The sequence below is a fragment of the Lycium ferocissimum genome, chromosome 5 (genome assembly GCF_029784015.1).
Source record: "Lycium ferocissimum isolate CSIRO_LF1 chromosome 5, AGI_CSIRO_Lferr_CH_V1, whole genome shotgun sequence".
In the NCBI taxonomy this organism is placed as follows: domain Eukaryota; kingdom Viridiplantae; phylum Streptophyta; class Magnoliopsida; order Solanales; family Solanaceae; genus Lycium; species Lycium ferocissimum.
Genome location: NC_081346.1, coordinates 73,676,768 through 73,690,595, shown reverse-complemented (window position 1 = coordinate 73,690,595; position 13,828 = coordinate 73,676,768). Strand labels below are relative to the sequence as shown.

Here is a 13,828-nt window from a genome sequence, read left to right as displayed (position 1 = left end):
ATACAAATAAATACAACAATTTGAATCCCACGAACTTAAATGTGGGCTCACCAAAAGTATGAAGCCGCTGGAAATCCTAGCCCGTATGCTGACCATCTTGCACGTGACCGCCTGCTAGGCCTAACACCATTTAAATAAATGATGCCTGAGCATTGAAATACTCAAATATGCGTCATAGCCACCACCCGTGATGGAGCAGAGTCAAACATATATATCAAGACAATTTCAAGTGCATGACAGATGGATTATATGTTGGCTGACGGCCGTGGCGGTCTGAGTGGTCATCGAGGTGGGACCGCCGGCATCGATCCGTTGCCGCGTCAAGCGGTATCGATGTGGAGGAAGCATTATTTCATTAAATGAGTATTAAAAGCCATAAGTCCCTCATTCTTTATTATTTCAACTTTGGAGTTATTGAGAGCTTTTCAAGGTGATTTTTGGGAGAAATTCTTTGTGGTAAGTTCTTTTATTCTCTTTGCTATTCCATTTTCCATAATCGCCTTAGGATTCTATTATCATGATAGTTCTTTAAGGGTTTGATGATTAAAAGAGGGCTCCATGAGTTCTTCTTTCTAGGCTTCTAAATCTCGATTTATTGAGTGGGTTAGCTTTATTAAGCCTGGAATTGATGATTAGAACCTATTATTGCATGAATTCTTCCAAATTAGTGGCTAATTTATGGGATTGGAAGTTAGGGTTTATACCTAAATTTGGGGGTTTTGCCTAGAATCCGAATTTAAGTAATTTGTTGGTTCTTCTAGCTTGTAATTGATGGGAATTGATCACCTAGAGCTTAATTTCATGTTGAGGCCTATAGATTCCTAATTTCCCCTTTCTAGTTCATAAACCCCATTCCATAGGTTGGGAATTTGGGCCTTGAATTGAAGTAGGGTTTTGATTGATGTTCTTCTTGATTCTAATTGCATATTTCGGATATGATTAGACTTTCATTATCTCGAGGCTCAAAGAAAAGGAAAGACTAAGGTGTGATTGTTGGAGATTTTGTTGTTCGGCCTTCCAGGTAGATTACGGTTTACCTTATGGTGAGACTTCGATTAGCGAAGTGTATTGTTAGATGATATTGTCGGAGAATGCATGTAAGCCTTGAGGTATAAAGTTGGGATGGATATCGTCTTAGGTGGGGCGTTGTTGTATGATTTGAGAGCTAGCCACCCCGTTGTGTTGTTGACTTATTTTGATCTATTTACTTGTGGCTCATTTCTACGTTGATGACATTGGGTTATTGGTGATTAGCGATATATCACGACTATGATATTGCGGTACTTACTTGATTGATATTGAGATGAGAATAGTGATTCCATTGTGGCTTATTGTGTAGCGTTATCATTGCTATTACTTGTGTGCCTGGGAGGTACTGTTGAGAATTGTGATTCCCATTATGGCTTATTGTGTAGCACTGTAGTCTTACTATTGATATTACTTGTGTGCCTGGGAGGTACTGTTGAGAATTGTGATTCCATTATGGCTTATTGTGTAGTCTTACTATTGATATTACTTGTGTCATGTGTGATACTATTGAGATTTATTTGATTATTGACAAACGCATTCTCATCCTTCATGATATACTGTTGATACATTGGTGATATACAAGAAAACACTGTTATGAGCTGAGCTCAGTTGGATGAGAGTGACGTGAGGACCGATGTTCGATGTTTATCCCGGAATCGAGGTATGAGTGCTGATAGGGATTGTCGAGGTCTTGGACATAATAAACAAACTCATATAAAAATAGTCTGCAAATATTACCCACCAAAAATTTGTGAAGTTCGGAGAGACCCCAAAAGGCAAGGAAACAAAGGTAAATAAAGAGAAATTTTGGGGGGCGGGGAATCACCTTTTTTCTCAGGTTTTGGTTTTGCCATTCATTACAGCCACTGCTGATGGTCCTAAACACATTGAGACAACTATCACACGCGGTAAAACTCTTGTTCTGCAATTAGGCTTAAAACTCCTGTTCAGAATTCATTGAGAGGTGATCCTTGTTGGTGGTTCTACACGCATTCCAGCTGTTCAGGAACTTGTTAAAAAATTGACCGGAAAAGACCCCAATGTTACAGTTAACCCTGATGAAGTTGTTGCTCTTGGTGCTGCAGTGCAGGTAAGAGCCTTGCTTGTTCCTGGTTCTTGTATTCTGTGTCATGATTAGTATTTTGGTTCACCTCTCATTTTCTGTTTTTTCTAGGCTGGAGTGTTGGCCGGAGATGTCAGCGATATCGTTCTTTTGGACGTCACACCTTTATCCATTGGTTTGGAAACACTTGGGGGTGTGATGACAAAGATCATTCCAAGAAATACAACATTGCCTACCTCAAAATTAGAAGTATTCTCTACAGCTGCTGATGGTCAGACAAGTGTAGAAATTAATGTCCTCTAAGGGGAGCGAGAATTTGTTAGGGACAACAAATCTCTAGGCAGTTTCCGGCTTGATGGAATTCCTCCTGCCCCAAGAGGGGTTCCTCAAATTGAAGTGAAATTTGACATTGATGCCAATGGTATTCTGTCCGTCACCCCTATTGACAAGGGTACTGGGAAGAAGCAAGACTACACCATTACTGGTGCCAGCACATTGCCTGGTGTATGTTTTTGACTTCCAATTGTATTAGGACCAGGTCTCCTTTAGTAATTGTAGCTGCTTAGTTGGGCAAAGAGCTGCATAGTGTTTATCAGTCCCTGAATTTCACCTTATTTATTTTTTCCTTTTATTACTTTTGGTTGTAGATGAAGCAACATACTGCGTATCATTTCTTGTTAATTCCCTTTACTGCGCATAAGTGATCATATTTATGGTTGCATGGGAACAGGTCGAGAGAATGGTTAAAGAAGCTGAAAGATTTGCCCAGGAGGATAAGGAGAAGAGAGATGCCATAGACACAAAGAACCAGGCCGATTCTGTTGTCTACCGGACAGAAAAGCAGTTGAAGGAACTTGGAGACAAAGTACCAGGGCCGGTGAAGGAGAAAGTTGAGGCTAAACTTGGAGAGCTTAAAGAAGCAATCTCAGGGGGCTCAACTCAGAACATGAAGGATGCAATGGCTGCCCTTAACCAAGAAGTCATGCAGCTTGGTCAGTCGCTATACAACCAGCCCGGTGCTGGAGGTGCTGCACCAGGTGCTGGTCCAGCACCTGGCGGTTCTGATGGGCCTTCAGAATCATCATCAGGGAAGGGACCTGATGGAGACGTAAACGATGCCGATTTCACCGACAGCAAGTGAGAGCATAGAAGAGCAATTTTCAGACCATATTTGATTTTCAGCTTATTATACTCTTAGTTTGTGTATAAGGGATTAACTTTTTTCTATCCCGATTATCTGTGCCTTAGTTTTTTTCTACTTCTTGTGCTCGAAAACCCTAGGTCTCTTCTCATCTCCTTTGCTCTTATCCATTGTCTATTAGGTCTTTCCATTTGAGTGAATTACCGAGATAACTCTCAATTGTGGCATAGATACCCCTTATTGGAAATGGGTTGATATAAGGTTTTTTATCTGTTATAGCTGTTTTCTCTTTTTTCCCCACTAAACTCTTTCACTATTCAATTTTGAATGTATGTGCTGTTTTCATGATGAACTTCCGTCTGAGTATCTTCAGAGTTTTAGATTTTTCATCTGTATTTATTGATTGATGACAACTCTGCTTTTTCAGATTGAATTTAAGGAAGGGCCATTTAAACCTCTATAGATTATTTAAATAGTAAGTAATATTTATGTTGTTGTACAAGTGGAGTCTTAATATGTCCAAGAATAAATAGATTGTTAAGTAAGTTTGAGGAAGGAGTGGGAACAATTTTTTGAGCTTGTAGGGCTCAGTCTGAGGTCTCTGCTCCTTCTTTTGTACTATGCAGAAAAAATGTTCTTCTTTATGCTTATATATTTCTATTATTCCTTGTGCTTTAACTATTGTAGATACTTAAATAGAGCTGTAGTTGAGGTTCAAGCAACTTGGCCAACTCGGACTTGATCGTTTGGAGGTCTGTGTCCTTTTTACACATTGCTTACTGTTACTTCCTTCACTTAAAACATCTTTCTGGTTTTGAATTTTCATTTATGTTTAAATGTTTGTAAATGGATCAAGAAGGAATGTATGACAAATAGTTATAAGTTGTGGAGTACTCCATCCTCTTTACAAGTCTGTTTAAGGAAAAAGGTCAAAGTTTGAATGAAATCCTCACATATTGTGTATTTATTTAGTTGGATAAGCAGCTTTTTGTAATTGATTAGTTTTCATTAATAGTTGTCCTTAAGTATTCCAATTAACATTTTTTGTCTAAAGGACACCTCATGACTAAGTCTCCATAATCTGTAGCATTTAATTTATTTATTTGAGGAAATGCATTTCTTTCTGCAGATACATATAACGTACCATGTATTGAATATTGTTTATGCCATGTGGTGATACAATTGCATTCAAGGTATGGCTTGGAACCATAGCTCCGACTTTGCAGGGAATTGCTTGTTGTGTAACTTTTTGCTTTTAGCTTAGTTGGATGTTTATCTCTGTTATATTAAAGGGAAAAAGTTGTTTAGCATGTATGTTGTATATAAGAGATTGCTTTATTTGTCAGAAATGCTACCTTCCTATTTAAGTATGAAACAAAAAGCTCAATGACCACTGAGAACCTTCCTACTTAACAAAGAATATAGGAAAAGTTTGTAGGAAAAAGAACTCTAATGGATACAATAGATTTCCTAAGCCAATTAACAAAATGAGAGGAAGTATATGTGGCATTTGCAATCAGAAATATCGATTTGCGTAGCACGTTTAGATTGCTACACCATGGAGATTCAGCCTGATAAAAAATCTAATTAAAAGTGTTACTACTCGCTATGAAGTATCTGCATAGTATCGGTGCTGAATTGGGAATTATGAGTTGGAAAAAAGGTTCTTTCTCGCTAGAGGTCTGTCACTTCCCTTTAATTTTTATTCCTTCTCTATTGTATCTAATAATGTTTCTTGTTTTGATCAGGGGAAGGAGGTTGGTTCTGTTGTTCGAGCATTATTTTCATTGTGCTGTTAGCGCTCTGCCAAGTGAACTGCCATGTTTGCCCAACTTTTGTCAATCTTCTCGATCACTTGCTTCATGTAGAGCTTTCTCCCATCAGTTTTTGCTCTCTCTCTCTCTCTCTCTCTGTTTATTTTCTCTGGAATCACCTGATCCTTCTTCGCCTCACTCAGATTAATACTCGTGGTTTTGTAGTACCATTTAGACAAGTTCATATCATCAGCTACAATATGGAAACTCGAAGCAGTCTTCAAAAAGGAGAATTTGAGATTTTAAATGACCGGCTTGCAAATATTAATCTTTGGTCCATTCAAGGTATTCCGCAATTCAAATGTCTCTATTCTGTTACTTTTGTTGGTCCTTTTGTTACTTATATATTGATTAGGGCTCTGAAAGCTTGACCTATGCAATCTATTTTGATATTTGTCAATCTGTGGTTTTGATACTTGATAACCGTCTAGGTTCTTTTTGTTATAAATTAGGAGGAGTAGGGCTTCTATTTAATTTGCTCTTTGTTTTGTGGAACTGAGCTAGCTGATCAATCACCTTGTCCGAAAGAGCACTCAGATATGGGGAAAAAGTTCATCCTCATCATCACAGCACTCAGATATGGGGAAAAAGTTCATCCTCATCATCACCTTCCTCTTATTAGCTATTTCTATTTTCATTGTTTCTAAGTATTACTTTGTTTGCAGCTATTGTCACTAAAATGAATATAGAATTCTCTGAAATCAACTTAACAAAGCGAAAGCATGAAGGTATCTACTTTGTCGCCTTAGCAAGCATACGAGGCTTTCTGAGTATTGATAGATCCCTTTGCAATTCTAACTAATATAATATTAGTAAAAGACTCAACTTTTAAGTAAAATAAAAATGGTCAAACAAATGTATTAGTATTTCCATAAATGTGGATGAGGAGTGTGTTTACAGAATGAGGAAGTTATATGTTATACCTTTTTTACTTGGTTGCTCTATTAGATCTTCATTTGTTCAAGCCGCTTACATTGAAAAGATGGAAGAGCAGCTTGCACTTTATCCTCATTTCTATCATGATGTAAAATCTGAGCGAATGAACATAAATCTTTCCGAATATCATGAATATCCTTCGGCCCTTGTCTCCACCTTTCATTCGTTTTAATGGTTATACTTCATTTTCTGCCAAAATTGACCCCTACTTCAAGTACTGTTATTTCGCCTTCAAAGAATTTTCGATTCAATATCGTAATAATGGAGGCTCATGTCACTTCTTTATTTTACTATTAGTCGCTCAGTCGAGTCCATCGTTTTATAAATGATTTGCTTTTATCAAGAACTTCACATGAACTGTGGTTCATTTTTCTGGTGAAATAAATTAATATAGTGAACATGTTCATTTTCAGTTTTCAACAATGACCTAAGTGCCAGGCAATGATAGTATCAACTTTGATTACTAGATGTTGAATAATTGGATCATTAGACAATACACACCGGTTTTGAAGGAATTGAAGTCATGGTGAGTTACGACTAGCTAGATTAACAATAAAATAGAATTATATGATTTGAGTTAGTAGAAGGTCAAATTAAAGCTCAGACGACTTCCAGTTTGTATTTTAATGTCTTAAGAGCAAAAAGGATGTGCCTAAACATGTAGTTCTCAACTTCTCATTTATTTAAGTAGAACCTTTTGAGAAAAAAGAAAATAAAAAAAAAACAATGAAACTATCAGTAGTTTGATCTTACGAGTATAGTGAAGCTTCACAAAAATGAAAGGAAACAATTTCTCATATATTGTATGCTGTTGTAGATTGTTTCAATTAAAATGGTATTGGTTCTTCGTTTTTTGTGATTAACCGTTTAATGCAGTTTTCTGAAATAAAGGACATCCTTAGGCAGAGTCCCAAGTAGAAAAAAAGAAACCCCAAAAATGGAGTTTATAGATAGCAAAACTCCCATCTGTTCTCAAGCGAAGAAAATACTCTTAGCACAATAATGGATTTATGGAATTTGAGAATGCACCTGATACATAAACAAGGATTAGATGAGTGGAAACTCATCCTACCTCTTTTAATTCGCAATAACAAATTCATCTGAGTCCAAAGAATGAAAGAAGGAATACTTACATTTTGTTTTATCAGTAATGATCCTCTACGAAACATAATACCCAAAAAAAAAAAATGCAGTAGTATGTTCAAAACTCACATCTTTTGATGTTTATTTGACCTTAGTGTCTCAAAGTTTTCTTATTGCTTGAACTATCTGCATTAAGTATGCTTCATATGAAATACCTTACAATTTGCAAATTTGGATCAGTATACTGATATCATCTCTCATTTTAGCCTTTCTCGGCTCTGCAACTTTTACTCATCAATTACTCTTGCTTAATTATATGTTTCTTTTAGTGAAGGTTGCTTTCTTTCCCTCTTTTCTTCTGATGTTCGCAATGCCATAACAAATATTTTGATGGTCCAAGTAGATTTTATTTTGCATTGTATCCAATTTTTCATTAGAAATTCTCACTTGGAGATCCTAATACGACTTCAATGAAAATTTTCTTATATTAACAGTTGAATATTTGGTGCAGCCTGGTGCTAAGAGTGATAGTGATAGTGATGACTGCTGTCATATGGAAGGCTTTGATCAACGTGGCCAAGCCAAACATGGTCAATTACGGCCTTATCTACTAGCTCCTGATAGACTTGAGGGAAAGTGCAGATGTTCCCATTATTTACTTTGCAAGGAGATAGATTAGAATGGTTTAATTTGGTATCTTTGCTATCTAATGCAGTGAAAGTACCGCCTTAAATAAAAGCAAAATACAACAGAATTTCTTTGTATGAGCTAGAACTTTTGCAGGGGTAGTACATGAAGAAATATTGAGAAACAATAGCGTTAAGTGTGTTCGTATATAGCAATTGGACTAGATACCCAATCTAAGAAAAGTCTATTTGAGTTTGCAAATGCTTTTTTGGGTTAGCTGTTCAAGTCAACATTGTGTCTGTTGGACGGCAAATGTGGTAACGGAATTAAGGCATGAGTATGTTTGAATGAGAGACATGATACGAAGGCAATGTAGACAATTGCACTTTTTCCTGCTTGTGCTAATTAAATAACCTTTTTGGTATATATCATGCAATTTTTAACATTTATTCAGGTTTGAAATGTTTAGTTATTAGATGCATTAAATTGTGTTTGTAAATTCAAAACTTACGTGTCTTGACCTAACTTGGCCAAATAAAGATTTTAAATATTATTTACTGTGTACAGATGTTCTGTGCTTGCTATATCAACTATCTGATTTATTGAGAAAGATAGTCTACGAAGACATGATGAATTAAGATATGAAGAAATGCAAAAAAACACCTTTTTTGAAGGCCTTGGGCAGTGCAAGATGAAAATGAGGAGGTGAAGTAATACTTGGCCTATTCCCCGATATTCATTAAAAACTTCGCACGTATCCTTCCTATTATTTCGGGTTGTTTAGAGTTGGACAGGAAGTTCCTAATTCAAATCAAAATGTACAATGACTTCATGGCTTAGGTGTTTGTCCAGTGAATTGGTAAACAGCTATATAAAAAAGCAAGTCGCGAATCCAGCACGTCAGACATGTAGAAATTGAAGCTCACCTAAAAGTTTCTGTTGGACCAACTCATGAGGCATGGGAAGAACATGCTATGGATTTTCTCAGAAAAAGAAGAGGCTGCTTCTTTTGTTGACCAGTCTGTACTTTAGTTCAATTGTAATCTTTAATTATTAATTTCGTTTCTATTAATGTAATGTTCTCAAAGGAAATAGTCACTAGGAAATAGCTTCTTTTGGTCAATTAGATCATGTTCTTGGTGCCTGGAGTGTAAGAGAACACCAACATGCATCTCCTTTTAGTTCTCTGTTGTTGTAGTCAATGCAAGCTCAAAGTAGAACTCAGAGCAGTTGAGAGCTTGAATTAGAAAAGGAAATCCCATTGTAGATACATCTGGAAGAACAAAATGTTCTTTCTTCCAGATGTATCTCTAATTTTTTTCACATCCACAAACTAATTGATTGAAGTAAAGTTGGTAATGAGGACGTTTGCCAATAATTCGAATAGTTAGTGCCTTAGAGGAGAAGGAAAATGACAAAGAAAGAAAGGGAAGGAAAAAACAAAGAAAAAGAAAAAGAGATCCAAAGTGGAGGAAAAGTTCCGATAAAGATGGATCAATAATGTTGGTACACATAATTGAAACCCTTTTACCTGTTTGGCTTAGCTTATAAGTTCGAAATTTTGTTTTTTTTTTTTTGAGTGTTTAATTTGGAACATAAGTTATCATTTTGTCTTAAAAAGTTTCAAAAATAAGTTTAAGTTTGGATGAAATTTTTAAAAAGCGAAATTTTTTATGCTAAAAAAAATATAAGTTGTGTATATATAAGCCCATCCAAACAGGCTCTAAACACTTTTGTGCCCATATATATATATATATATATATATATATATATATATATATATATATATATATATATAACTTCATGCATCCTCAAATTAATAACCGTCTCTATAGTACTACTGCTGCCTTTCTTAAACAAGAAAGTAATAAAGAGTGAGAATATGAATATGGTCAAGGTTGGCCCAGCAGGAGGAAAGAAGGCAGCTGCTTGGGATGATAAGGGAAAAGGGGAAATTGCCAAGATTTATGTTTCCCACTGGCAACACGGAATTAATTCACTTCAATTCCTGTTCGTTGAGAATGACAACTTTGTTTTGTCTGAGAGACATGGTGCTGCACACAACAAAAACTTCACTACGGTAAGAGACCAAAAAATATATATTTAAGACCAAAAAATATATAAATATATCTTCCATTTTGATGATTCAATTATCAAATAAACTACTATAATCAATAGCACATGCTAATAGTTATTCATCGTCCATAATGATTATTGAAGGTTGTGTTAGATCATCCATCAGAATTTCTTACTTCAATAAGAGGTTTCCACAATGTTGAAAAAGAACTGAGGAAGATTGTATGTTTGAGATCAATAACCTTCGGCACCAACAAGGGTACCTATGGACCATATGGCATGACGACCTCTGTTGATCCCAGTTTGAATGAGCACTTCAACTTTGAAATAGGAGATGATCGTTCATTTGGTGGATTTCATGGCACCAATTATAGTAATTTCATTGAGAGTATTGGTGTCTATGTGAAGACTGTCACATCCTCCATGATCAGAACCAAGGATTCTCGAGTGAAGGTTAAAAAGGAAGCAGAACATCTGCTTCCTCCATAAGAACACTGAGCGCCCAGCTTCGCAGAGCAGCTCTCTCCCCAGCCCACAGCATAGTGTGGAATCTGGATTAATTCAACGTACTTTCATCATCTTGCAAATTTCCAAATAGACCAGTTATTGTTTTATTTTATGCTTGTATCTAGGAATTCTCCAGTAAACATTGAAAGGGAAGAAGATTAATCAAAAATATGTCTTTCAAGATGGACCCGTTACTATATGTTTAACTTTATGCTTATTTTATGAACAGTCAAGTCCCACACCCTTTGCATCTGGCGTAAAGCTAGCTCTCTGTACACGATGCAACAGAATATTATATTGTAGCATTGTTGGCGTCTTTCTATCAGGGATGAAGCTTGTTGGATGTTGCATCTGTTACTGCTATAGTTTTCTAGAATAATTAGTTGTTTAGCTATAGGAGGAGTCTAATAGTTGATTTAGTAGAATTTCTAGAATATTCAGTTTTTTAGTTTTAGTGAGAGTCTAATACTTTAGTTGTGGGAGGAGTCTACTTTGTTTATGTGTCTATATAAAGATTTATGATTAATTAAATTCATTTTTTTTACCTTGCTTGCTTCTCTCTCCAAAATATCATAACAAAGCTTCATTAGGTTATCGGTGACACGGCTTGGTAAAAAATTATACTAAATATATATTATGCAAAAATAAAAAAAATTATTGCCACTAGGGTGCGTCTGCGGTTCCCAGTCCAACCAGTCAAATACATTATGAATTTAGTTTATCACGGTCAGGGATATATGTCTTAAATGATTTTAAGGATTAAATTCTCAGAAGAAACATCAAAGGACAATACAAAAGAGACTTCACTTTGTAAAGACTTAACTATGGTGGAAGATATGACATATGCACGAGCAACTAAAAATCAATTGACAAACAATTAGAGGATGGAGTTATTCAACTGGAGGATATTTGATGACAAATTAATTGACGAAGAATTAGAGACTAATAAGTGTTAGGAATAACATAATCCTGATTTACTCATTAGAACAAGTGGAGAGCTGAGAATTAGCAACTACATGTTGTGGCAATTGGCTTATAGTGAATTCTACTTTGTGATTTTCCTCAATTTGATGAAGATATTTTGTAGCAGCTTTATGTTCGTTTCAGCAAAGGCAAAGGCGCTATGGTGGACACAAAATTTAATGTAACGTTAGCAATACAGTACCGTGTGAATTCTATGAATTTGAATAACCCCTTTATTTAATTGTTGGACAAATGAGATGCATCATATATGTGGTGGATTTTGTTTTAAACTTGAGGGGAATAAAAAAGAATGTTTATTATTCACGTTTGTGGTCCTATGCAATAAAAATTCTCAGTGTGTGCTTCTCTATACAGTAGTGAATTTGAGTCCGTAATGAACAAGGGTTGTGGTGGCCGGATTGATAAGAATTCTTTCATTTGTAATCAGAGGTTTCGTGTTTGAGATTTACCCCAAAATGGGACTTTCTAGTCCGAATCCAAATTTAGTCAGGGCCCAATGCGGATACCGGATATTGGCTAGAAAACCAAAAAAAAAATGGAATATGGATTTCGAGAGTCAAACACTTTAATTTTGACGTGAATCCGGACATGGAATTATACATATGTGAAAACTACGTAAAAAGTACTATAAATCACAATAATTGATAAGTTAAAATATTTGAAAGGCGTGTGAAAAAATTGCATTCAAAGAAAACCTCATTTAGCCCTCGAAATCCAAACGTGCCACATAAATTGGGACGACGCGAGAATTTTTCTGTTATTTATAATATCACTTGAATAAGTAGCTGGCCGAAGAATTTTAATTTGTAGGAACTGATGATAACCAGATTCCAGACTTCAATTTGTACCATAAATTGTTCAAGACCCATTTCTAGAATTCTTCAAATCACCATCCACTACTCAATAAATGCATTTAATACTCTAAATATGTCATAACAACTCTAAAGTATCAAGTTGAAGTAATTACTCCTTCTGTCCCATATTATTAAAAATATATGTCCCAAATAAATTATTCATTTATAAAATTAAGATAAAATTAATTAAATCTTTCCTATCTTACCTTTAGTATTAAATATTCTTAAAAATAGTCCATATTGATTAGAATGTATTTATTGGATAGAGATAGGGGTTTATGATTTCTTAAGAGATGTGCAAAAGAAAAAGTAGTCAAGTAATATGAGATGGAGGAAGTAATTTACTTTAGGAGTTCAAATTTCTAAACCCCACTCATATCTCAACTAGTAGTAGTGGAAAAAAATAAAGAGAACTCGTGGGTTACCTTAAAATACGAGCTAAAAGTGATTTGTGACTCTTGAAAGCTCGCCTGAAATAAACTCTTTCCACTTGGAGCTGCTTGACTAGCTATGGCGGAAATGCTTTGTTTACTTTAAAGCAAATGCTTTTACTTTAAGAGCCTGTTTGGAAAGCCACATGGTAATTGGAATTGGTGTAATTACTACCCTAGTAATTACACGGCCCTCAATTACGCAATATTATAATTGTCTTTTTTCATTTGTAATTACTGCTTCAATTAAGTCTTTGTTATGGTTGCGCGAGTGTAATTACACGGCTAGTTTAATTTAAAACTAAAATTTATTATTAAAAAATTAAAATTAATATTTAAAAAATATGTGCCTTTATAAATAATATTAAATTAGTTATTTAATAATACATTGTTTCTTGAAAATATGTTAATTAATAATCATATATTTGTAACTATTATTGTAACAAAATATTGATATATATTTTTAATATTTTAATTATTGATTATAAAAATTTAGCATAAGAACATTATGGGATTGGATGTTTGACAAAAAAAGAATATTTATAAATATAATGCCATAACACTATTCAAATATTTGACAATAAATTGATGAAACATCGTACGATGTGAAATAACAAATCAATAATACTAAAGCAAATATTTTTAAAATCGAAAATATAACCTAAATTTAAAATCCGAAAGAATATTTTTAACGTAATACTCTTATGTCAAATTCTAGTAAATTTCAACGTAACATAAGTAAATACTCCTATAATTAATAGAAAATATGCTTCTAATAAACTTTTATATCAAGTTTGCTACTCTAATATTAAGAGGGTTTTAAAAATTGATAGTTATACTAAATAAATAAAATAAAAAACTAAAACAATAAGAGCAATTACATTGAAGAATGAGTTGAGAATGAGAAGAAAGGAAATGAAATATAAAATAAAAAGAAAAATATATTTTAAAAAAATACAAATGATTAAAAAGTAAAAATAAAAAAGAAATAAAAAAAATAAATTAGAAAAAGAAAAGAAATTAAAATAAAATAAAAAATAAATTAAATAATAGAAATAAAAAATAAATTAAAAAAGAAAAGAAATCAAAATATAATTAAAAAAAGAAATAAACATTAAGCCATTTCCATTCTCTTTTAATACCTATTCATGACATCTTTTTAGTAAGTTTACACATATCAATGCCTTGATTTATCTTTTTTTTTTATTTTTTTTTTTCTTAGCATTGTACTGGTAGTATTCCATATTTAATGTAGCAACAGCTAATATATATTATAATTTAAT

The 13,828-nt window shown here is 34.1% G+C and overlaps 1 protein-coding gene and 1 pseudogene across 1 annotated transcript; both read left to right on the top strand.

Moving 5' to 3' along the window:
* Window positions 1-240: 240 nt before the first annotated feature.
* On the top strand, window positions 241-4,353 carry LOC132058028 (stromal 70 kDa heat shock-related protein, chloroplastic-like; annotated as a pseudogene).
* Window positions 4,354-9,531: 5,178 nt separating this feature from the next.
* LOC132058027 (inactive protein RESTRICTED TEV MOVEMENT 1-like) lies at window positions 9,532-10,258 on the top strand. The gene is made up of 2 exons (XM_059450595.1): window positions 9,532-9,773; window positions 9,914-10,258. Exons 1-2 carry the CDS (start codon window positions 9,576-9,578, stop codon window positions 10,256-10,258), a joined length of 543 nt encoding a protein of 180 aa, XP_059306578.1. The 5' UTR covers window positions 9,532-9,575.
* The last annotated feature ends 3,570 nt before the right edge of the window (window positions 10,259-13,828 follow it).

Bases quoted from the DNA above. Each gene is read 5' to 3' on its own strand.
- LOC132058027 (XM_059450595.1), top strand. From the start codon at position 9,576: ATGAATATGGTCAAGGTTGGCCCAGCAGGAGGAAAGAAGGCAGCTGCT. The intron at 9,774-9,913 runs GTAAGAGACCAA...TGATTATTGAAG, and splicing joins ACAACAAAAACTTCACTACG to GTTGTGTTAGATCATCCATC.